The 25478-nt window shown below is 49.4% G+C and overlaps 1 protein-coding gene across 21 annotated transcripts in view; it reads left to right on the plus strand.

Moving 5' to 3' along the window:
* SHANK3 (SH3 and multiple ankyrin repeat domains 3) overlaps positions 1 to 25478 on the plus strand; it is a 463679-nt gene that overhangs the window by 133188 nt on the left and 305013 nt on the right. Inside the window, exon 1 of one of the 21 annotated variants that reach the window (XM_053255577.1) lies at positions 25 to 150. The exons of the other annotated variants lie outside the window; for them this stretch is intronic. Coding sequence (XP_053111552.1) covers positions 64 to 150 — 87 coding nt within the window. The 5' untranslated portion in view covers positions 25 to 63. Of the gene's footprint in view, positions 1 to 24; positions 151 to 25478 lie in introns of those variants that run through there. 21 annotated transcript variants of the gene reach the window in all.

Below are 25478 nucleotides of genomic sequence, written 5' to 3' on the forward strand. Positions count from 1 at the left end.
CAGTGTGGAGATGAGCTGGGGACAGAGTGGGAGCACAGGAGGACACTGTGGGGAGGATGGAAGATGGGGGCCTCTCTGGGAAGGAAGCAGCCTCCGCGGGGAGCCCAGAAGCGCGCTCTGGGGCATGGCAGGCCCCGAGCCAAGAGCCAGGTACCCCTCTCCCCATTTTCGACCTCTTCTCCTTGGGCCTAGATTCTGTCGGTGAGGGAAGGGGCTGGGTCTCCAGGCTCCACTGTGGACACGTGGCAGTGCCAGGGCGTGGAGTCAGGCAGTTGGGCATCTCCGGGCCCTGCTGCTGCTGCTGCCCTCCGGCTGTCTCTCTTGGGTTGGTCTACGGCTGAGGTCCCGGGTGCCAGGCACAATCCTCCTGGAAGTGCTCCTGTGCCAGTCCCAGGGAGGCGGCCGTGAAGGGCACAGGATCACGGCCATGCCCTTGAGGCGCTGCTGGTTGTTGTTGGAACGGGGATTGCGCTGGAGACCATCCCGACAGATGGTCTTCCATTTTAACATGCGTCTCTGTGTGGGCAGGTGGGAGGGGGTGCCCTCTGGCCAGTCCCACTTGTGGCGGGATGGCAGCCTGAAGATGATTAAACTGGTAGCAAACCCTGCGTGGCATGGAGGGGGCAGCCTCTTGTTGGGGACAAGGCGGGGTTTTTTTTTTCCTGGCATCTGCCCCTCATGCTGGCATTTGCCAAGCAACCCCCTCCCCAGCCCACAACCTGTTTGGGTTGCCACTGCAGGAATGTACCACATGCAGAGTGCCTCTGAGCATGTCATTGGGACTGTGGCTTTCAAGGTGCTCTCGCCTGGAGATGCAATCTCCTCCTTTGGGCCATTCGTGCTGAGGTGGCAGCTAAAGAGCTCTCTGTTTTTGTGGGTCAGGAAATTGATTATCTGACAGTTTGTGGTGGGGAATCGATGAGATGCCTGTTTGTTTGCTGATTAACTTTGCCTGCATTAAAGGCAGCGCTGGAGCTGGCTTCCTCTTGGCCTTCACTGGGAAGGAGAGACATGGGAGCTGGCACTCAGCCATACCTCCCAGCAGCCCTGCGGGGCTGGGGAGGGCAGGTGGGGCCCTCTTGCTAGCAGGTAGGCCTTCCCACCCAAGCCCTCTTCCATCTGTTTCAGCAGCCCATCAAGACGAAAGGCACCCGCTGTGAGCCAGAGGAGCGCTGTGCATCCCCAGAAGAGCTCTGCTTACACATAGCCAAGGGTCTCTGCTCCCACGGCCAAAGAGACAAGCCACATTTCAAAACCAGCAGCCACCGCTTTCCTCTTTGGGAGTGGCGCTCCTGTGGCACAGGCAGCAAGCAAGGCCCCGACAGGGGCATGCCTCTGCTTGTGCTGCTGGACCCTGAGTTTTCCAGGGAACACCCCCTTCTTTGTGTGGCCGAGTGGGAGGGGACTGAATCCGTTGCCTGCTGGGTGGAAAGCCCAGTGACTGGAAGTGCTCTGGACTTCCCAGTCAGTTCTGCCTGAGAACAAGCCCTGCCTTCTGGGGCAGCTGCCAAGCCTCAGCCCTTCCTTGGCAGTCTGCACATCTAAAATGGGGCAGAAAGGTAGGGGTTCCCAACCTGGGGTCCCAGTTGCTGTTGGACTCCAACTCCCATCATCCACAGCCGCAATGGCCAAAAGATGATAGGAGTTGTAGTCCAGCGATATCCAGGGGCCCCTGCAGTATTTCGCAGGGCCCCAACGCTTCCTCTCTCCTCCAGACAAAGCTGGACTGAACTTCCTGCAAGTCACAGAAGAGAGTGTGACGTCGTGTGCCAGGAGCATCCCTAGACGGGCGTTTAGCTTGCGTCTCCTCTGGAATGGAGGCTGTGCATTCACACAGAGAGCTACTGGGGAGCACTTCACACACAATTTGGGTTTTTCATTGCACATTAGAGCCTAGTCCGGTTTATGTCTGGGATAAACAAAATCCGCTTTGGGCGTCGGGTTTTTGGAGCAAAATCAGACTCACAGTAAAGCCTCGCAGTAAACCCGCAGCAAAGCCTGCTGCCTGGGAAAGTTCCAGGAGTGAGCTTTCCCCTTTCTAGTCCAGATGTGTGCTGTGTCCTAATGAACCAAGGACCTACTCTAGAGTGGGGAAGCTCAAATCCCGGCTCAGCTGTGGGGCTCACTAAGCTGCCTTCCTTGGACGACTGACTCTCTCTCTCTCTCTCCCCCGCTCCCCTTTCCGAGCTAATTTCCCCCTCCCGCCACCCCGTCCTCAAACACTTCGCTTTGGGGAGGCTGTTGCTTTTTCTGGCCGATTCTTGCTCATGGGGGCTCAGGGGCTGCAACATGCTGGGCTGTCAGCCGGGCAGCTGTGTGCTAAACACCCCCAGCCCCTCCCTCCCCACCAACACATTCTTGACGATGAACTTCATCCCAGTTCTGGCAAGCGTGCCACAAGACTCACTTTGCAAAGTCAAATGCTGACACCCAGCGTCTGGGGTAATGAGATGCAAATCGGGCGGAAGCAATCAGAATGGAGAGGGGCTGGGAGGGTTCCAGGGGTGCTCAGGCCGCTGTGCCCGGGACCATGAGTGCCTGCCCTGCCAGCTGGGGCTGTGCCAGGTGTCTGCCTGTTGTGGTTTGAGGGCTCAGAATAGAGCTTCTGGGCACATGGCAGAGGACAAGCCTTTTCATGAAAGCCTTTTAAGGTCACCTTTCCCTCAAAACTCCACCACAATTGCTCCTCACTGCTGGGCGCTTTCCAGACTAGACCCTGCAACGGGGTCAGGACGTATCTCGGAAGTGGGCTTCCACACTTCCTGCATCGTGACACCGCAGTCCCTACGCGGACAGCAGGGGGCCGTTCACGTTGCCAATGCCTTGTTTCAAATTTAACTACTGTGCTATAGAGCTAGGAAGGACGTCATTTATCCGGCGTAAAAAAGGTTGCTGTTGTTTTTGGGATTGTTAGTTTCCACAAGACTGCTCCCCCTGCTGTTTAAGTTTGGAAAGCGATTTGCCTGAACAGAGGCATTTTGCTGCTGTCGAGCAGCTCGTCCGGCTAGCGCCCTGGTGGCCATCACCACATCGTGTGGCAGTGAATACCACACATTAATTAGGTGCTGTGTGAAGAAGTCCATTCTTTGGCCCATTTGAAATCTCCTGCCAGTCAGCTTCATTACGAATACAATGACGATGGCACTATCTGACAAAGGTGGCTTCTACAGCCACCCGCTCCGGTACTGGGGCCAGTGGGAGCATGGCTGGTGGCACATGGAAGGTTTTCCAGGGTATGAGCAGTGCGAGGGTTGCTGGGATTCCGTTTGGGTCCTGGAGGTGAATGGCTGCCACATTCCCACCCCTGTGGGAGTGGCTTCACAGCCATCTGGCGGTGACATTGATAGTCTTCCGGGCACCCCATGCCAATCCTGGCAAACTCTGGAAGTGGAAAAGTGGTCATGAGAATGCAGCCACCGTTGGACGAAGCAGAGAGGAGGCTTCATTAGTTCAAGTTAGACGTTCTTGTTCATAAGGATGGAAATGTGTCATGGCCCAGATCATGAAATGTGTCATGGCCCAGAGTCAGAAGAGTCAGAGGAGGAGCTGGAGGACTTGGTTGGGAGAGCAGGCTCAGAAGCGCTTGGCTGTGAGAACAGACTCTGAAGCTGAGGTGGAACAGCAACAGACAGGGAATCTGAACAGCTGGCAGAGATGAGGGCTGAGGAGACTGATCGGGAGGAAGCTGGAATTTCACCTGTGTTAAGAAGACGTCTCAAGAGAAAGGCTCAGTGGGAGACACGCAGGTGCAAGATCTCACAGGAGAGGAAATAGAACTGCTGAGTCAGGACAGCCTGATTGGCTGCTGGTTATCTTGAGCCCTATATAAGCACACGCTGTACCTGAGATGGTACTGTCAGCAAAGTTGCCTTCCACAGACAGTGTTCCTCATACTTAGAACCATTCACGCTTTCTTGTTTCAGCCTGTCCTTGTTCTGTTCTTTCCTTGCTTCTTTGTTTCCGTTATTGCTCAGATATGTTAGAGGGGGGTACCTAGTTTAATTTCAAGGGACTTTATTTTGCTTATACTACTTTATCTTTGACAGTCATTCTTCACTTTCGTCCGTGCAGCTAAGCTGCTACTCTTATCTACAGAATTTTGATCTTGACTCACAGAAGTAGAGCTGGATCGTAAATCCTGTCGGATCAGCCGTGCCAACAGATTTATGGCAAACTGTAGCTCAGTGGTTAAACCCGTGCTGTGCATGCAGAAGGTTCCAAGTTCGGTCTTTGACTTCTCTTTTCGGCTTCCTGTGTTCCTCATTTTCATTAAGCCATGAAACTTCATCTCTTGCCACCTCGATTTGACTCATGGGTTCTCTCCATTAAAAAGCCAGTTCAGGCATGGATCTCTGCCCTGCAGCCTCTGCAATGCAGACAGATGCAAGGAATCCATTCAGCTTCTCGCTGCCTTCTGCTCTTCTTTAGCATACCATCTCTTCCTTGTCAGGCAGTCCAAGCCACCAATTTCCAACTTCTGATATCTTTAGACATTTTTATTGTTGATCTTAATGTTTTTAGCAATACACGCCTCGATTCTTTTTGCGTCTCTTGTTTTTTTCACACCCTTCTAATTTCCATCACCAGACATTTTCTACTTTTAGTTCCCCTATTTTGGACAAGACTTCCATTTTTTTAAAGTAAGCCTTCTTGCTTATTTGATAGCTTCCTTGACTCTGCTAGTTAACCATGCTGGCATCCTCTTGAACTTCATGATAGCTTTTCCTAATCTGTGATATGTGTTCTCACTGAGCTTCTCTTGTTTTGGCTTTAAAATCCAACAAATTTTCTTGAAATATTTGACCCTGCTGACTTTCCCTTTCGGCATTGTTTCCTCTTTTGAAATCAAGTATGACTGTATTTTACTTTCTTGGCAATTTTTTTTGCCTGCATTTGTGCTGGATTTTATTTATGTATTTATTATTTTTATTTATCAGATTTGTACACTGCCCCAAACTTTCATCTCTGGGTGGTTAACAATAACATAAAAACAAGTTTAAAACATACACAAAAATCTTAAAACAATATAGATAATTTAAAATCAAACACAGATTAAAATTTAAAAATTTAAAAAGCTGAAAAAGCTTGGGTGAAGAGGTGGGCTTCCAAGTGCTTTTTAAAAATTGCCAGTGATGGGGAGGATCGTGTTTCAGTAGAGAGCGCATTCCACAATCTTGGGGCAGCAACCGAGAGAGCCCGTCCCCGTGTGGCCACCAGCCGAGCGGGCGGCAACTGGAGACGAACCTCTCTGGATGATCTCAATGGGCGGTGGGGGTCACAATGAAGAAGGTGCTCTCTTAAATACCCAGGGCCTAAGCCATTTAGGGCTTTATAGGTTATAACTAGCACTTTGTATTTTGCCCTGAAAATACCTATTGTCAGCCAGTGTAGCTTTATCAGCAAAGGAGTGATATGGTCTTTCCAATATGACCCAGAGACCCACCTGGCTGCCGCATTCTGGACCAACTGCAGTTTCCAGACTATGTACAAAGGCAGCCCGACATCGAGCGCATTGTAGAAGTCAAGTCTGGAGGATACCAGCAGATGTACTACTGTTTTGAGGCCGTTCATCTCAAGAAACGGGCACAGCTGACATATCAGCTGAAAGCCCCTCTGGGATTCGGAGGCATCTTGCCTATACATCTCTATAGGCTGGAGGTGGCCTGTAGTCATCAAGACTAGTGGCCACTGATAGACCAGTTCTTCATGAATTTGTCCAAGCCCCTCTTTAAGCCATCCAAGCTGGCAGCCATCACCACATCTTGTGGCAGAGAATTCGAAAGGTTAATTATGCGGTATGTGAAAAAGTACTTCCTTTTGTCGCTCCTAAACATCTTGGCAATCAGTTTCATGGGATGACCCCTGGTACTAGTGTTATGAGAGAGGGAGACAAAATTTTCTCTCTCTCCACATTGGGCATAATTTTATAGACTTCTGTTGTGTCCTCACCTTACTTCCTGTTAAGTTTCACACATTTTTATATTGCCTGTTTCTAAAACCTCCAAAAGTGACTTGCACAGAAGCAAGGGAGCCAAAATGTGTGTGCCATAAGAAGCAAGGCAATGCCTCAGATACTTTCAACTTCCTTAAAATTATTGTCTTTAATCTCTGTCCTTACTTTACATCTTGGGGCTATTATTGTTGTTAGAGAGAGCGCTCAGAAATAATGAGCTTCTTCTTCTTCTTCTAGTGCAGATAATGCTGGCCGCAGGAAGACTGTTCTTAATTCCAGATAATATAAGTTGTCTTTTGTTTACTCCAAAATGCAACTCCCCCCCCCCGCAACCTTTCTACTGGCAACACATTTAGAGCTGTTTGGGCTGCCACAACGTGCATGTCGTCCTCTGTTACTGGATATATTTGTAATCATTGTATGGTGTACAACTGCACTCATGACGTTCAGAAGTAGAGAGGCTGTAGTTTTATTCAGTTGCAGCTTGTCCTAACGAGCCGGGGGTGGGTGGGAATGAGGTGCAGATGCCTCTGATTCCTGGCAGCTTTGTTTGTGCCTCTTTCTTCATCCCCCTCTGCTCTGACATTAATGAAAACTGTGCTGCCTGCAACCTTCCCCTTCGTCAGGCAGGGCTGTATGGTGCACAGCTCTACCTGATGAATAGCCACCTGAAGGCAGCTCTGCATGACATAAACTGTACATGACATTAAAACAGTAAAGTAAGTTTACAATAGATACAAAAATATAAACAATACATTTTTCAAAATGTATTTTGAAAAACAATTCATCCCTTTCCCAAATTTCCACCCCCACTCCCCGAAAAAAACCTTTAGAAAAGGAAAACAAGGAAGGGGTGGTGATATTTCTATAGCTTCAAAATGTCCTGTGATGTCCTGTAATGATGGGTGTAACTTAGGATGGTTTATCGTGCCTTTGGGATTATCGTGTCCTTTTCTTCCTACTGAATAACATGGAGGATCATGGAGGGAACTGGATGAAGTTGTGCTGTGCAGTCTATCAGATTTGAGTGTGTGACTTGACCGTTATTACACGGTCATATGCAGAGAGAGAGAGAGAGAGATCAAGAGAGAGAGAGAGAGATCTCATTAGCCTCCTTCCCTTTGGAAAGTAAGTACAAAACACCAATATTGCTAACCATGCTAGATGCAGGCTGATCACAACTAGAGATCCGAGGTTGGTGCATGGGCTCAGCAAGCGGGATCTTTTAAAAAGAGGAGAGCAGGCCTTTACCTGCTCTACGCCGCCTCATGTTGCTTCCCACTGCAGCCACGCTTGTCTCAAGAACCTGTGCGCGGTGCTGGCACACACATGACATCTGCGCAGGTGCCATTTGCGTGGTCAGCATGGTGGTGTTGACCATGCAAATGGTGCATCCCGCTTGCCTCTCCCTTCCCTGTGGTGCCGAACTGGTTTGGACCTCAGTTCATGCACATCCCTACTTACAACACTAGATGCAGGCTGGTCATGCCGATCACTTATATGTAAGAATCTCTTATATATCAAGAAATCCTAACTGATGAAAAGACATATGCTCATGGCAATCGAAAGGACTGATCTCCACATCATGCATGCTTTTTCAAAGTCATCATTAGATTTTAGACAGGTTAGACAAGTTTGTTGCCCCAATGGATCCCTTTGATGTAGTGACATTCCCCCCGCCAAGGCTGATTGTGGTGGTGGGGTATAACAGCTGCAGCTGGTGTGTTTGCAGGACTGAGTTACTGAGGCTGGAGGTCCTTGCGCCCGGGATCTGGGGTAGGCTGCACTGAGGAGGGATTTCTCTCCAGGTGGCCAGAGCAGCTTGAGCGGCATCAGCATGGAGGTTGCTTGGGGGACTGTGGGAAACCCCTTCGTATGGGGAAACCTGGCAGAAGCCGCTGCGTGTTTCCTCTGTCAGACCAAGATGACCTCCCTGCCTGTGGTTTCAGGAGAGAGAGGGGAAGGTGGGGTATCTGGAGTCCGGGGACAGCCCTGGGCTGGTTGCATGGCAGTGCCGCAGGTAGGCAGAGAGAGACAGATGCTTCCCAGGCCCTGGATGCTCTGGGCTTGCTTGGCTGCACCTGGCAAAGGGGGCTCCCTGATCCATTCGAACTTCTGCCATCACCTACTCTCTGGTGGTGTTGAAAGGGCTGTGAATCCCTTAGTTGTGTTTCCAGTCTAAATCGAGATCTCTACCCAACGCTGAACTGTGGCAATGGGGGGTGGGACCCTGACTTTTCTCTTGACTGTCTTAAGAACATAAGAACAGCCCTGCTGGATCAGGCCCAAGGCCCATCTAGTCCAGCCTCCTGTTTCACACAGTGGCCCACAAGATGCTTCTGAGAAGCCCTTTTTGAAGTATGGTTACCAGAACTGTATGCAGTACTCTAAGAGTGGCCACACCATACATTTGTATAAAGGCATGATGATATTAGAAGTTGTATTTTCAGTTCCCTTCCTAATGATCTCTAGCATGGAATTGAATTGACCTTTTTCACAGCTGCTGTGGACTGAGTCGACACTTTCAATGAGCTGTCCACCACCACCCCAAGATCTCTCTCCTGGTCAGTCACCAACAGCTGAGACCCCATCAGCGTATATGTGAAGTTGGGTTTTTTGACCCCCAATATGCATCATTTTACACTTACCAACATTGATCCGCATTTGCCATTTTGTCGCCCACTCCCCCAGTTTGGAGAGATCCTTTTGGAGCTCCCCACAATCTGTTTTGGATTTCACTACTCAAATGAGTTTGGTACCATCTGCAAATTGAGCCACCTCGCTGCTTACTCCTGCTTCTAGATCATTTATGAATAAATTAAAAAGCACCGGTCCCAGTACGGATCCCTGGAGGAGCCCAGTTCTTCTTACTTCCCTCCATTTTTTGTTCACTCAGGCCTTTTAAATTCTGATGTTAGGATCTGATTTCATTCGATTTTAAACTAATTTTAAAATGAGTTTTCAAACTGCATTGTCTTGATTTTTGTATTTTATTTTCTCCTTTTTTTCTATTATGATTTAATTTGTGTTTTCCTTGTAGCTTACTGTTTTTTTTAATCCTGTGTTGTGAGCCACTCAGAGAACAATTTGTTATAGGTCAGCTAACAAATAAAGATTATTATTATTATTATTTATTTATTTATTATTAGAGAACTGCCCATTTATTTCTACCTTCTGTTTCCTGTCTTTCAACCAGTTAGCAATTCACACATGTACTAGTCCCCTTATCCCATGACTGCTAACTTTCCTCAAGAGTCTTTGATGAGGAACCTTGTTGAAGGCTTTTTGGAAGTCCAGGTATACTATGTCAACTGGATCATCTTTATCTACACACCTTTTGACAATCAAAAGGTTGGTGAGGAAAGATTTACCTTTGCAGAAGTCCTGCTGGTTCTCCTTCAGCAGGGCCTGTTCTTCTATATGCTTAATAATTTTATCTTTGATAATGCTTTCTATCAGTTTGCATGACACAGATGTTAAGCTAACCGGTTTGTAACTTCCTGTGCTAGCTGGTCAAAGAGACCAAATCAGTCACTGGAGGTACTGTGCTGGGGGTGGAGAGGGCCAGTTACTCTCCCCCTGCTAAATAAAGAGAAACACCACGGTAAAAGGTGCCTCTTTGCCCAGTTAGCAGGGGATTTGACAACTTTGAAGTATTTGAACAATCTTCACGGGCAGATCCTTGGAAGGCGGAAGCTACAGAATTCTCCCTGTGCAAGCCTTGCCTGTGCTCTGGTAGACTCTGCCTGTCCTATAGGTCCCAAAGGGTATGCCCAGCTGAATGAAATGAAGGGACCTCAGTCCATGGAAGCCAGTGGCTTGCGGTGCAAATGTCCTCCTGCTGTTAGCCATGGTGGGGAGGAGAAGCCGTGGGGCAGAGCAGGGAATCATTTCCCTCTGAGGGCTGAGTTCTCCCCCAGCAGCTACGATGTCCCCTGGACTACCCATTTGGCAAGCTTATTGCCAAAGCCATGAGGGCTAGAAATTTCCCTTTTTAGAAAGAAAGAAAGAAAGATTGAGGCCTGGCACAGATTCTCAGAATGGTGCATGGGTGGCTCCAGTGGAGGCCCCAGTTTTCAGGCACGCTGTAGGGATCTGTTCTACAGCTGCTGGAAAGAGCTGGCCCCGATCTCCCCGGCCTCCTCTTCTCTTGGCTCTCGCAACTGCACCCGCAGCGGAGCACAGTTTGTTTCCCCGGTGTGTGGCTGACCTGCTCATAACTCTTTCCTCAGAGCCTCGAGATAAATCCCAGGTTGTGATGGGAGTGAGCGGTAATTTTCGTGCGGTGCCTTTGGCGTCCACGAATTATTAGGCCTCCACGCTTGTGGAAGAAGAAGAAAAGGCAGCCTTCACGGAGGAAGATTCTGCTCTCCCTCCTCTCCGGAGGCTCTGCTGCTTGCCGGCCGGCATGCCCACCTTTGCTGATGGTCCTGTGCTATTCAGCTTGTCACCCTTACTGCTGCCTGCTGCAGGAGGATTGCAGATGCTCCAGGTTGCATCAAGCGTCTGCCTGGTAATCACAAGCCCTCTTTCTTCCTGCCTTTTCTGAAGCGGCTGAATGAAATTGTGGCTCATTGGTGGTGGGGAGAGGGGAGAAACAGTTATTTCATTGCTAACTCCACATGCCTTGTTCAGAACCTTCTCTCTTCATTTACAAAACGCCTCATGATATTTGCACGCTTCCCTTTCAACAGCTCTGTGAGGCCCCCTTATTCTTCCCATTTTACAAAAGGGAAGCTCAGAGTGTAAGAGGAGCCTTATTAAGAGCCAAGATGGGCCCATTTAGGCCAGCACTGTTTCCAGAAGCAGCCCAGCAGATTTAGGACTGACAAAAGGAAGGACTTTTTCACCCAGCTCATAATTAATCTATGGAATTCTTTGCCACGGGATGTGGTGATGGCCACCAGCTTGGCTGGCTTGAAAAGGGGCTTAGACAGATTAATGGAGGACAGGTCTATCAATGGCTACTAGTCTGGTGGCTGTGGGCCACCTCCAGCCTCAGAGGCACCAGTTGCAGAGGAGCAACAGCAGGAGAGAGGGCATGCACATATCTCTTGCCTGTGGCCTCCCCAGAGGCATCTGATGGGCCACTGTGTGAAACAAGAGGCTGGACTAGATAGGCCTTGGGCCTGATCCAGCAGGGCTGTTTTTATATTCTTATGCCTCCAGGAAGCCTCCGGGCCTTCCCTGTTGTTTGTGTCCAGCATCTGGTATTCAGGGGTAGACTGCCTTAGAACATGGGGCCTCTATTTCCCTATCACACCGAATAGTTGTTAGACACGAATTAGACCTATCCTGTCTTCATTGTATCTTGCAGTGTCAGTTGCCCATAGAAGGCGATGCTCAGATTGTTGTGTGTGCTTTGGGCCTCTTCAAAAAGGGTGAAAAGAAGGGGCTCGCTTGCGTGGCCTAACAGGTGAAGAACTTGAGATTTGTGAGCTTTCTCAGCAAACATTTGGAAAAGGTTTGTCTGCTTTGCAGGAGTTTTCTCCTGGCTGGTAATGTGGGTGCCTGGTTCTGCTGGTGCGCATTCTCCTGGGCGTGGTTACTTGGTTGGGCCTCCATGCATTCCCCGCCACAGCACCAGCCATGGAGGGGAGCTGCTTCGAAATGAAGCCCACGCCCAGGAACAAGGAGGAGTTCTAGAAAGAATCTGGGGAACAACCACCACATAAAACATGGGCAAGAGACAACCAAGACAAGTGACTCAACTAGAGATGACTCCACACCAAAGGCTGCTTGGTCAGGTGATCTTGTGACGGTCGACAGTAAGCAGCGGCACTTTAATCCAGAGTCCAGGGTTAATGTTGGAGAGCTTCAGGGTGTGAGCCTGGATTGCAGCTGGCTCTGGGTGCCTGGTTTGCTCAGCACTAGCCACGTATGTGCAGAGTGTTGTCTAACATTTCGAGCCAGAGAAGACCTGGGAGGGTGAAGATGCTCAATACATAAGACAGCAGCCCAGGCTTATGAGTTGGAAACTTCATATGCAGAACCAGGAAATTGAAATCTTCTGCCGTATCACTGCCTGCAAAGTCATATTCGCTCAGAGTCTGTGGAGTGAAGGTCTCCTGTCTCTGACAGATGCTCCGGCCTCGAAGGAACCCAATAAAGCATTGCATAACATTTCCAGGAAGGGCATAGAGCCAGATCAGTCTCTCAGAGCCCCAAGACAAAGGCAGCTACTAAAGAGATTGGGTATTATTACCTCCAAGGACAGGTATGGTGCAGCAGCCAAGAAAATGCCTTCTCTGGTGGTGGTGGTGGAGGAGGAGGAGGTCAGATCTGCCTATGTTAGGGAAAAAATCCCAGAGAGGATTGGTACACCAAGGGGTCCTTCCCCATTTAGGCTCAGATGCTGTCATTTCCCTCAGTTTAGGAGGAGAAATCAAAGAGGTCCCTCTTTTGCAAGAAGGACCAGGTGCCATTCATGGAATTTCTCCCCTACAACAAAGGACTTTTGGTGATGATTCCTCCCCACTCATCTTCTCAGTCTGCATTCTTTAGTCTAGAGTGCCACTGGCAGGCTCACAGCACATACTGGGGACCTTCCTCTCTGGTCTTATAGCATCCTGACTATATTTCTTAAACATTTATGCCATCCCAAAGGATATGGGTGGGCAGAAAATTAGACCGCCTAGAGAGAAAGCTGTGCTCTTGCATGTGCAGTTGGAACATTCAAAACCGCACATTTCCAGGTCGTTATGGGCCAGCATCAGTGCTTTTAAAGAAAAAGGATAACTAACTTTTTGGAAACCTAAGAGTTAGCCGGCTAAGGTGCTGCAGGTAGAGGCTGTAAAACTAGCCAGACAATAAATTGATACAGCAGAGAAGGTTGTTGATTGTGATGCTGGAAGTGTAGCCTCAGCTGTTACCCTAATAGGCACACTTGGCTTTGACTGGCTTCCTGAACTAACGAACTGGAGCTAAGATAGCAGATCTACCTCAAAAGAAGCAGAAGGTCTCTTCAGCTGGAAGGCAGCCAGCATCTTGATGGGCACGGAAATTGCAGCTCATTCTCTTGATATCACTCCTTCGTCCCAGTAGTCCTCCTATAAGCTAAGATCCCCAGTTCAACCTTCTCAAAGGTTCCACAGATGTCAGTGGGATGATACTCGGCGTGCCAAATTGCACCAGCATCCTTCTGGTTCTGGCCAGTGGTTCCAACACCAGCAGAGCAAGAGTCTTTCACCCCTCTCAAGGGACAGAATGGAATCTTCCAGACCAGACTGCTGACTTTCACCCAGGGCTGCTTCAGCCCCTCGCACCTTTTTGGCAACCAGTTTCCAGTGTTCAGAGACTGGTGGCTGAGACCACCTCAGGCTATTGGTTTCTTACAATTGTGCAGCTGGGATAGGCAACTGAATCCAAGTCTTGATCCACGCCACCCTGAAGGGAGTCTGAATTGCAGCTGGCTCTGGGTGCCTAGTTTGCTCAGCACTAGCCACGTATGTGCAGAGTGTTGTCTAACATTTTGAGCCCCAGTTAATCGAAGAGGAGATTATGATGATGATGATGATGATATAATTAATAAACAACTTTATTTGTTAGCCGCCCCATGAGTGCTGGACTAGGACCGGGGAGACCCGAGTTCAACTCCCCATTCAGCCATGATACTAGCTGGGTGACTCTGGGCCAGTCACTTCTCTCTCAGCCTAGCCTACTTCACAGGGTTGTTGTGAAAGTGAAACTTAAGTATGTAGTACACCGCTCTGGGCTCCTTGGAGGAAGAGTGGGATATAAAATGTAAAAATAATAATAAAATAAATAATAATAACAAATTGTTCTCTGGGTGGCTTACAACACATTAAAACATGAGATAAAACATTAAATCATAACAGACCAAAAAAAGAAGGGGAAAGAAAATACAATACAAAAACAAGTTAAACAAGTTCTAGTAAGAACTAATCAGCCTACCTTCCTTTCACTGTCTCTACAACTGGACTAAATTTGGTGTAAACCGAGGACCACAAGTTAGATCTCTTGCACCTCAAATGTTCATGTGTCCGCCATCTTGGATTGGGGTGGGTATCATCACAAACTATGCCAATGAGGTGTCCCTGTGTGTCACTCACTGAAACTGTACCCAATTTGGTTCAAATGGGTTAGACAGTCCACAAATTAGTGCACTTGCGCCTCAAAGGTTTATGTGTCTGCCATCTTGGATCGGGGTGGATGACATCATCACAAACTATGCCGTTGAGATGTCCCTATGTGTCCCTACAACTGTACCCAATTTGGTTCATATTGGTCCAGGCATTGCGAAGTTGATGGGCGTGGGGACACACACACACACACACTCACTATGCTGGGTGATCTCATAAACCTACTGGAAAGTAGGCTAAAAACCATTTTTTTTAAAATCAGTAACAATCAGATCATTTTAAAAAAATTAAAATTTAAAAGGCCTGAGTGAACAAAAAGGTCTTTACCTGCTGTCTAAAAGAAGTGATAAAACCAGGCGAACCTCACTGGGGAGGCTGTTCCATAAACGGGGTGCCACCACTGAAAAAGCCCTCCCCCTGGTAGCCACCCGCCTCACCTTGTTTGGTGGGGGCACCAGGAGGAGGGCTCCGAAGGAGATCTTAAGGTCCGGGTTGGGACATATGGGGCAAGGCTCTCTTTCAGGTAAGCCATTTAGGACTTTAAAGGTTAAAACCAGCCCTTTGAATTGGGCCTGGAAACGGACTGGGAGCCAGGGCAGCTGACGAAGCCCTGGTGGCATAATATGATCAAAACATTAATGATCTTGCAGCCCTGTTTTGTACCAGCTGCAGTTTCTGGACCGTTTTCAGAGGCAGCCCCACATACAACACATTGCTGTAATCTAAGCGCGAGGTTAGCAGAGCATGAGTAACTGTGGCCCAGCTCTCTCTGTACAGGTACGGTAGCAGTTGGCATATCAGCCTAAGCTGGTAAAAGTTGCTCCAAGCCACAGAGGCCACTTGAGCTTCTAGTGACACTGGTGGATTGAGGTAGGGGTGGAACCACCTCCAAGCAGTGCCTCCCACACCCAACTCGGCCAACCTATCCAAAAGGAAACCATGGTAAATAGTATCGAAAGTCGCTGAGAGATCCAAGAGAACAGAGTTGCACTCCCCCATATCTCTCTCTCTCTCTCTCTCTCTCTCTCTCTCTCTCTCTCTCTCTCTGCATAGGTCATCCCATAGGGCAACCAAAGCAGTTTCTGTCCCAAGCTGGGCCTGAAGCTGATTGAAATGGATTTAGATACTCGGTTTCCTCCAAGAGTGCCTGGAGCTGGTCAGCCGTGACATGCTCAAGCACCTTGCCCAGGAAGGGAAAATTGGCCACCGGCCTATCGTTGTTTACATCCTCTGGGTCCAGACTGGGTTTCTTTAGGATGTCAGTCTCTTGTCAAAGGGACCCAGAGAGGAAGTTCCACCTCAAGATATAGGGGTGTTTTTTTATACTGAGCATGGGTACAGAAGGTGGGGATCAACAACTTGTTCTGGACCTCTGAGCACCATACGGCTCTTCCACACAATGAAATTGCATGTGATTCCTCTAGCTACGATTCTCTTTCTGTTGCACAAAGATATCTGGTGTGTGGCCCTAGCCCCTCGGGACACCCCTTGACACAAAAGCGTCAGACCAAAGCATTGTCTCTCACTCAGATTTCCATGCAGAGGGGGGTGTACAGTTCAGAGTCTCCTCGTTTGGCTTCTGCAAGGCCCCAGGGGTTTGTCTTAATCTGTGGCTGTAACAGCCACCCATCTCTAGGAGTCTGTCCAGAGAATTGTTCCATATGTTGGAGATTGGCTCTTTGGGAGCCTTTCATATGCTCAGCTGTGCAGGACCATCAATGCACAATCCATGCCTTACAGATCCTGGGGTTTCCCATTAACTGGGGAAAGCCCACAACTCTCCTGACACAGTGCCTCTCGGAGTGCATTTGGAGGCTACTGATGCCCTAGCCTACCTGCCTCAGGGGACGTGGACAGGGCTATCAAATGCCTAGCAGCAGACTCCCATAGCTCTTCCATGCAAGGTGCCCACACTGTGCAAGAGCTCCTGAGCCTCATGGGGCTGCCCTCCCCTTCATGGAAGGGGTCCTCCTGGCATACTTTCACTTTTGTCCCCTCCTGATGTGGCAACTTCCGCAAAATAGGGGACAACTGCTCCAAACACCTCGCGGTCCCTATGTGGGTCCTTCCCAATTTCCTGTACAAACAGTGCTCACCTTCTTACTTCTGTGAATCCCGTTTGTGTCAAGGACCTGCGTCATCAGGGCCCTTTGCCGATCTGTGCTTATTCTGCCAGCACTGAAGCATCGTCGTCTCCCGTGTGGAGAATGGCTCCATTAAGCAAAATGCCAGCTGGAAATGACCTTGGAGGTCATTTCTGGCCACCTAAGAGCCACGGATAGGCACATTTTTACTCTTTTTAGAACCAATGATAACCAGGCTGGGTCTCTGTTGCCTGACCGCAGATATGCGAAGCTGCAGGTACTGGGACCGTGGATAACCAGGGCCACCTGTACATGATGTGACACAATATTGAAATGTGGTCTCCTTTTAGCTGATAGTTCAGTGGATGCCTCCTGGGTGTTTGTGTGGTGTTCTGGACTTGCCCCACACAGCTGGGCTGGCCGTGGGGTCCGTGAACAGGAAGGGCACGAAGTCTTCCTCTTTAGTCTGGTGGTCACAAGCATGACTGGTCCCCTTAGCTAAGCAGGGTTTGCCCTGGTTTGCATATGAATGGGAGACTTGATGTGTGACCTCTACAGAATATTCCCCTCAGGGGATGGAGCTGCTCTGGGAAGAGCAGAAGGTTCCACGTTCCCTCCCTGGCAGCGTCTCCAAGATAGGGCTGAGAGACATTCCTGCCTGCCACCTTGGAGAAGCCGCTGCCAGTCTGTGAAGACAATACTGAGCTAGACAGACCAATGGTCTGACTCAGTATACAGCAGCTTCCTGTGTTCCCTATGACTTGGGCCTCACCTTGCCAAGGCCTTCCTGGTCCTCCTGTGGAGAGCTTTGCAGTCCTTCTCCATCTGCTTGCTTCAGCCTTGGCTTTGGCGCTGTCCGTCTGCTTGGCCCTCCCTGTCCCAGCAGCAGCTGCCCACAGCCCAGCTCTGGCTCATGTCTCTGAGGATGTCATCCTCAGAATGAGCTGCCATCATTGCTTCAGTTCCTTGTTTCAGCCAAACCAATTCCAAACCGAGAGTGTGGGTGGGGGTGGTTGCCAATCATTAAGTTGTTGTCTTGTCATTTGTGAACTGATTGTCGGTCACATTTATTGGCGACCCTGACTTGCAAGAATGGTCTTGCAGGTTCCAGCCAAGGTCTGTCTAGGCTGAGCAATAACGAGGCCGGGCTCAAACCCCAAGTTCCAAGACCAGCTACCCTCTGGAGCAAACTTCTGGTTATCCAATGGCCTTCTGGACTCCAACACTATCACTCAGCCAGCAGCTGAGTTGGGGCTCGTGCTGCTAACAATCTCCAGTTCTCTGTTTTACTTGCCAGTGGTCTCCTGGGTGACTTCAAGGAAGAGCAGTTTCCTTGGAAATAGCTCTGTGTAAAGGGGTTGCGTCAGAGTGTGGCCCTCTTGTCTGTTATTGGATGGTCCTTTGCTCTTCCACTAAGCTTTGCCTTGGTAGATCATGGCAGCTTCTAGGGTGGGGCCTCTCCATTGCAAATTGTGAGCTGCTTTGGCTGGCCTGGAATCTTGTGTGCTCTTCAGGGACTCCAGCCCCTGCTGCGTGTTCGAGTACAGTTTCGTTTGCTGAACTTTCAAGGTAAATGGTCTGGCTTGCTTGTCCGCCCACCTGTGTGTTCCCACACGAGGGATCCCTCCTTGTGAGCAGCACCGTGTTTATTCTGGCCATTCCGAGTGCAAATATCTTGCACCTGCGAGGACTGCTTTGAATCATGTTCTGTTTGCAGCTATTTTCCTGCAAACACATTTGACTGTGCATATTAGAAGCGGCTGCTGTGCTGTTGAGCGGATGCATCAAAGAGAACTGGCAAAATGGGACATTTGAGAGGCCTGCAGCCTATCGTGGGAAGGCAGAAACTGCCCAAATGAATGAGGCCTGCGTTCTGCAGTCTTTTATCTTCAGCTGCGATGGGAGAACAGGCATCCAATCTCCTTGACTTGCACAGAATTGAAAAGGAAAATGGGCTGCAATTAACTGTCCAGAATTTTGAAAAGGGAGTCTGCTGGGAGTTGAAGGCTTTGGCTCTCTTTGTCGGGGCTCCTAATTAGGCACCCGTATTTCCTTAGCTGCACGGTCTGATTTCCCCCCACAGACCTAGTGTTTCTCACTCCCATGCTGCCATTTTCTTATTCCTTCCTATAATGTTCCTCCAAAACTGAAGCGCTGGATGCATTGCATGCAAGCAGAAGGGCTGTCCAGAACTCTTCTAGAAGTCAAACTGCAACCATTTGTCTGTTTCTGCCCACTCTAGAATCACAGACTGTTAGGGGTGGACAGTGGTGCACCTAGGTAATTTTGGAGCCTGGACCTCAAGGCCTTTGGAGGCCCTCCGGCTGCGGGTTAAGCATCATTTTTTAAACTCATAGGTTCTTGAGGGCACAAACCACACCACCCAGGGCAGACTAAAGATGATTTGGGGGTGGCAGGGTGTGTGGAGGCCCTTCCCAGAGCGGCCCCACCCCCTAAGGGGAATACCTGGCAGTGCTCACACATGTAGTTTCCCATTCAAATGCAAATCAGGGTGGACCCTGCTTAGTGAAGGGGACAAATCTTGCTTGCTATGACAAGAGCAGGCAGACCTCTCCTTCCAGGCAAAGCAAATGGGCACCAGAATCCAGAATCATTGGACAAGAGGGTGCTGAGGGGATGTTGTGCATAGTAGCTGCCCCTCTGCCTGTTTTTATGCACCGGCTGAAGACTCCCCTCCGCCCCTACTGGCCTTTGGATGAAATTTTAGTCTGACTGGTCTTTCTGGTTTCTCTAATTGTTTCTGGGGTAATTACTTTTTCGATCTTCTTTTTAAATTGTGAGTTTTAAAGTTGCTTGTAAGCCCGCCCCTCCCCCGAGTCAGTTGTGAGAAGGGTGGGGTGAGCATGTGCCAAGCGAGGTGATGGCGGCGGGCAGGATGGGGGAGCTCCAAGATGGCGCCCTGCCTGCTTCCTGTGCCCTGTTGACACCCTCACGCTTCTGCAAGTCTGCTTTGTCCAATGCCAAGGCCCCACCTTTGGGGTGGAGTCAGTGCCTGCTCTAGGAGGTGACCCCTTGGGTGCCGCATCACTCTGGCTCCCCAGCATGCCTGATCCAGCCACAAGCACACCTTGCCGCAGGGTGGCATTGTACCACCCTGCGAATGTGCAAGTGCCCTGATGCATCCCCTTGGAGACTTCCACAGCTCTGAGCATGAGGGGAGGGAGAGGCTGGGAGCCCGAGGAGCCTGGGCAACACAACCACCCTCTCTCCCTGAAGGTGCCCTGCCAGAGGAAGGAGGGACTGGAATTTTGCTGTCCAGAAGTGAGCCTTCTATGCCGCCCAGCAGAAAGGTGCAGGCCAGAGGTCTGGAGCGAGGCTGCTGTGTCAGCATAGGGTCCACAGGGGCAGGCCAGGATTTCCCTGACAGGACTGCCTTTACAAGTTGAGATGGGGTGCAGTTTAGGGGTGTGCATGAATGGTTATTTGCTGAACCGGTTTGCCTCGAACTGGGCTGGTTCTGAGGTTTAATCGTGGACTGAACTGGGGCAGTTCAGTCCATAATTGAACCAAACCAGGCCCTGTTTGGGAGAACTGGTTTGGCAACGAATGGGTGGTCGGGAGGTGAGAGAGTTAGAAAACTCCTTACCTGGCCAGAGCACCGCCGCTCGCCCTCTCTGGGTTGCCCTCCACTTGCCCTTCCTTCCTTGTTTAGGAAGCCGGCTGCATGGCAGCGGAGTGGTTCCAGCCTCCACGGATGTGTGGCGGCCGGAACCACTCTGTTGCCATGTGGGTGGCTTCCTAAACAAGGAATGGAGAGTGAGCGGCTGCACTAGCCAGGTAAGGAGCTTTCTACCTCTCTCGCTGCCTCCTCCCAGCCACCATTTATTGTTGCCATGGCCCCCCACCCCCATACTTGTAATAGGGAATCCTCACCAGATCCCCCTGTAGAAGTATTAGCCATCCAAACCACCAAACCAGTTCAATCTAATGTCCAACAGAACCAAATGGGTTCGGCAGCATGCGGTTCGGTTTGAATTTGATTCGAACCGAACCATGAGTTCTGGTTTGTTTACACCCCTAGTGCAGTTCCTGAGAGGCATATACCAACTACCGGGTGCAGGTTATCCAGGTCAGTAGCGGGCATGCATGGCTGTGTGAACATATGATGCGGGGGTGGTAACCAAAGGCAGAACTTGCATAAATGCTGGCCAGCACTCTCAGCGCCCAAAGGCGAATTGGGTCCTTCCTTTTTTCCTGCCTCCCTCGTTTGTTCCCGTTCCTTGCAAGATTGCAGGAATCTTTCAGAGACTTCATCGAGCAGCTTGCTGTCAGCTTCAGTGGAATGGAATGTACGGTTCAGTTCCAGCGCATCTGGAGCTGCCATATGTAGGGATACAGAAAAGGATTCCGCACGACTGCCTTGTTTGTTTTGCTGTTTTCCAGATTTTTGTTTTGGCCCAAGGTCTGGTTTGCTCCTGACACTGTTCCAATAACATCCAGCTCATCGGGTGCACATCACAGGGAGCTCTAAAAAGCTGCTCACAGACCGGATCTCAGTTTGGGAACCATCTGGAGGAGTTTCTCCAGGCCAGGCCCTCATGGCGCAGAGGTGCACACCCTGCCCTTTTGTTCCTCTTGCAGTTCTCGGGGTGTGATCTGTGCACTGTGCTGACATGGCAGCAGGGGCCAAAGAACGCCAGAGCCTCTGCCTTTGAAGGCCTTGCCAGGGCTCTCCCCTTTTCTCAGGAATTGCCTGCCAGATGGGGCGTGCTCTCAGGTCTCAAGCCTGTTAGTTTTGAATGAGGAGGCCACTCTGTGGTTGAAAAGGTATGCATCTTGCACATGGGTGCATGGAGACGCCAGTGCCTTTGGGGCTGCATGCATGCAGGTTTGGGTCTTGTCCATGTTGTAAAAGATAGCGTGTGATGCAGCCCTTAGAACAGCACTTCAGCCAAAAGCTCTTGGCAAAAGATCTCTCCACTAGGCCTTCTAATAGCTGAGTCAAACTGGAGTCAGCTGGAGTCTCGGATCACTTTCCTTAATGAAAAGGGTTGATAGACTTGCTGTGAAGCAGTCCTATCCCCACCCCAGGCTTCTTCTTCCTGTGATTCAGGAGGAGACCACCCTCATTAGCAGGTGTTAGGTGCTTTATTTTCCCTCTTGAGGAGCGTCACAAGCTTTGGACATGGGTAGAGTTACAAAGGACAGGCGGCCTTCCCTAGGGACGGATCCATCGGATGCTTTGGGCATTCGCTTCTCTTGCCCTTTAGCTGGGACTTCTCCAAAAACACTGTCCAGCAACCTGGCCTGAGCTTCTGTGTCCTAAAATAAAGACCAGTTTGTGCAATCTAGATGCGTTTACTCAGAAACAAATTTTATAGTATTAAAGGGGGGTTACTTCCAGGTAAATGCACAGGACTGTGGCCTTAAGTTGTTTCCTGGAGTTGAAATTTATTTTATTTTATTTTTTCATTCATTCATCCATCCATTCATTCGATGTATATACCGCCCTTTCTGGCCTGGCTCAGGGCGGTTTACAACAAGGTAAAAACAATTAAAACAAGTTAACAGTTAAAATCAAACTATAAAAACAGAATAAAACCAATTAAACAATTCAGACAGCTAAAAAACCCTGGAGAACGAGGGCAACAATTTAAAACAGTTTTTCAGTCATTTAAAAACCCTGGAAGGCCAAGCCAAACAGATAAGTTTTAAGGGCTCTCCCGAACGACAGTAATGACCTTGAATTACGGATTTCTGCTGGGAATGCATTCCACAGCCCAGGAGCAGCTACAGAGAAGGCCCTCCTCTAAGTCGCCACCAGATGAACCAGTGGTAACTAGAGACAGACCTCAACAGATGACTTTAACGTGCGATGGGGATCATACAGAAGAAGGTGCTGTCTAAGAGAGCCCGGCCCCAAGCCGTTCAGAGGTTTAAAGGTGTTAACCAGCACTCTGTATTTTGCCCAGAAACATATCGGCAGCCAGTGTAACTGTTTCAAAACAGGCATAATATGGTCTCTCTGGGTTGCCCCAGAGACCAATCTGGCTGCCGCATTTTGAACTAACTGAAGTTTCCGAACTACGTACAAAGGCAGCCCCACGTAGAGTGCATTGCAATAGTCAAGCCGGGAGGTTACCAGCTGGTGCACCACTGTTTTGAGGTCATCCTCTACAAGGAATGGGCACAGCTTTCGAATCAGCTGGAGCTGATAGAAAGCACTCCTGGCCATGGCCTCCACCTGAGACACCACGGAGAGGCCTGGATCCAAGAGCACTCCCAATTTCAAACTGGCTTCTGGGCTGGCTATAGGGTGGAGACTGCCTTGGTCAGCCTGATGGATGATCTCCAATTGGGAATTGACAGAGGAAGTGTGACTCTGTTGGTCTTTTTGGACCTCTCGGTGCCAGTCGATACTATCGACCATAGTATCCTTCTGGAGCGTCTGAGGGGGTTGGGAGTGAGAGGCACTGCTCTGCAGTGGTTCTGCTCCTACCTCTCGGGCAGGTTCTAGATGTTGTCCCTTGGAGACTGTTGTTCTTCAAAATCTCAACTTTTGTATGGTGTCCCTCAGGGCTCCATATTGTCTCTGATGTTGTTTAACATCTGCATGAAACTGCTGGAAGAGATCATCAGGAGATTTGGTGCTGGGAGTTATCAGTATGCTGATGACACCCAAATCTATTTCTCCATGTCAGCATCATTGGGAGAGGGCATAACCTCCCTAAATGCCTGTATGGAGTCGGTAATGGGCTGGATGAGTGATAACAAACTGAGACTGAATCCAGATAAGACGCAGGTACTCATTGTGTGGGGTTGAACTCAGGAGACGATTTTGATCTGCCTGTTCTCGATGGGGTCACACTTCCCCAGAAAAAAACAGGTACACTGTCTGGGAGTGCTTCCAGATCCAAACCAGGTTGAGGCAGTGGCCAGAGGTGCCTTCTATCAGCTCCAGCTGATACGCCAGCTGCGTCTGTTTCTTGAGATAGATGACCTCAAGACAGTGGTATATCTGCTGGTAACCTCCAGACTGGATTACTGTAATGCGCTCTATGTGGGGATGCCCTTGTACGTAGTCCGGAAACTACAATTGGTTCAGAATGCGGTAGCCAGGCTGGTCTCTGGGTCATCTAGAGAGACCATATAACTCCTGTATTGAAGGAGCTACACTGGCTGCCGATATGTTTCCGGGCAGAATACGAGGTGCTGGTTATAACCTATAAAGCCCTAAACAGTTTGGGCCCTGGGTATTTAAGGGAACGCCTTCTTCAGCATGAACTCCACCGTCCACTGAGATCTGCTGGAGAGGTCCGTCTGCATTTGCCACCTGCTCGTCTGGTGGCTACTCAGGGACTGGCCTTCTCTTCTTCTTCTTCTTCTTCTTCTTCTTCTTCTTCTTCTTCTTCTTCTTCTTCTTCTTCTTCTGGATGGTAATGGCGTACCAGGACCGTGCAGTCCCACTATCGCCACCTACTGGAAGACCGATAAAGACCACAAGCGTTTAGACTAATATAGATCTACAAACGTTCAAATAAACGAGACGACTTGAGGAAACTCCACAAGAGCGAGATAGCCAGCTTCCAACCTCGTCGATCCAGAAACAACTCCCGAATAGACCTACCACTAAAACCAGCAGATTGAAGAGAGAGAAGAAAACCAACACGATCGTCACTGAAACGAATACAATCCCACAAAAGATGGTCCACAGTTTCAGAAACTCCACAGAACTGGCACAAATCATCCCCCGATTTTCCAAGCTGGCCTTCTCTGTTGCTGCCCTGAGGCTTTGGAATGCGCTCCCTAGTGAAATAAGAGCCTCCCCATTTCTGACAATTTTTAAAAAGTCTTTAAAGATGCATCTGTTCACCCAGGCTTTGAATTGATACTGTTTTGATTGTTTTTAATGTTGTTTTAGAATATTGTTTTAAAAATTGTAAATTGTTGTGTTTTAAATTTCTTGTTTTTGTTTTTAACTAATCTTTTAATGTTTTTATCTTGTTGTAAACCACCCAGAGACGTACGTTTTGGGCAGTATAACAATATGTTAAATAAATAAATAACAAATAATGCCACTTCCGGAAACATCTGTAGAGAAGCAGTCCATTATGAGCTCATGCAACTGTGCAAAATGTGTTAGTCTCCGTGGAGATGTTCATTGTGTGGACTGAAACATAAAATACCCCAGCACCTTTTTTAGCCTACTTTCCCGGTATTCGGGGGGGGGGGGTGCGCGCGCACGCACGCACATGTGCACATGCATCCATATGTGTGTTCCCCTCTATCATTAAATTTGCAATTCCTGGACCAATATGAACCAAATTGGGTACAGCTGTAGGGACACAAAGGGAACCTCAGTGGCATAGTTTGTGATGATGTAATCCACCCCAATTCTAGATGATGGATGTGTGAACATTTGAGGTGCAAGTGGGAAACAATTTGGACCAAATTGGGTACAGTTGTAGAGACACCTCAATGATGTCGTTTGTGATGATGTCATCCACCCCAATTCAAGATGGCGGATGAGTGAACATTTGAAGCACAAGTGGGCTAACTTGTGGACTGTGTAACCAATCTGAACAAAATTTGCTACAGCTGAAGGCACACATAGGGATGGCACAAGGGTGTAGTTTGTAATGATATTATCCACCCCAATTCAAGATGGTGGATACATGAACATTTGAGGTGCAAGTGGGCTAACGTTTGGGCCACCTCACTGATTTGAACCAAATATGGTGCAGTTGTAGTGTGAGTGGAGAGGAGATCTGGTCTTGTGGTAGCAAGCATGAGTTGTCCCTTTAGCTAAGCAGGGTCTGCCTTGGTTGCATATGAATGGGAGATTTGATGGGTGAACACTGTAAGATATTCCCTTCAGGGGATGGAGCTGCTCTGGGAATTTTTGCCGAACGTCAGAACCACCGGGCTCGGCTGCAAGCCTGGTGGTTCTGGAGTGGGGAACCCAGGCCCCAAAACCAGGTTTGCAGAGTGAGCGCTCTGCAAACCTGGTTTTTAGAATCGTGAGTAGCCGCAGTGCGGCTTCATGCCACACCTACTCACAAGTAGACCCCCGGAAGGAGGTGAAAAGCCGCCTCATTTGTGCAGGGCATACTGGGGCTTCTGGGGGTCCCCGAGCTCCCCAGTCCCCACCGGCTCCACTTCGGAGCTGGCAATCGTGTGGGTGGCCGATCTGGCCGCCCAGGGCTCCCTCCCTCCCCGCTCGTGAGTGGGGAGAGCAGGCTTAGCCCACTCTCCCCGTTCACCTCCCAAAACCGGGTCTCACAGATCGTGAGACCCGGTCCATAGTTTGTAATGATGTCATCCACCCCAATTCAAGTTGGTGGGCACATGGACATTTGAGGCACAGTTGGGCTAACC

This window comes from Hemicordylus capensis, chromosome 5, assembly GCF_027244095.1.
Source record: "Hemicordylus capensis ecotype Gifberg chromosome 5, rHemCap1.1.pri, whole genome shotgun sequence".
In the NCBI taxonomy this organism is placed as follows: domain Eukaryota; kingdom Metazoa; phylum Chordata; class Lepidosauria; order Squamata; family Cordylidae; genus Hemicordylus; species Hemicordylus capensis.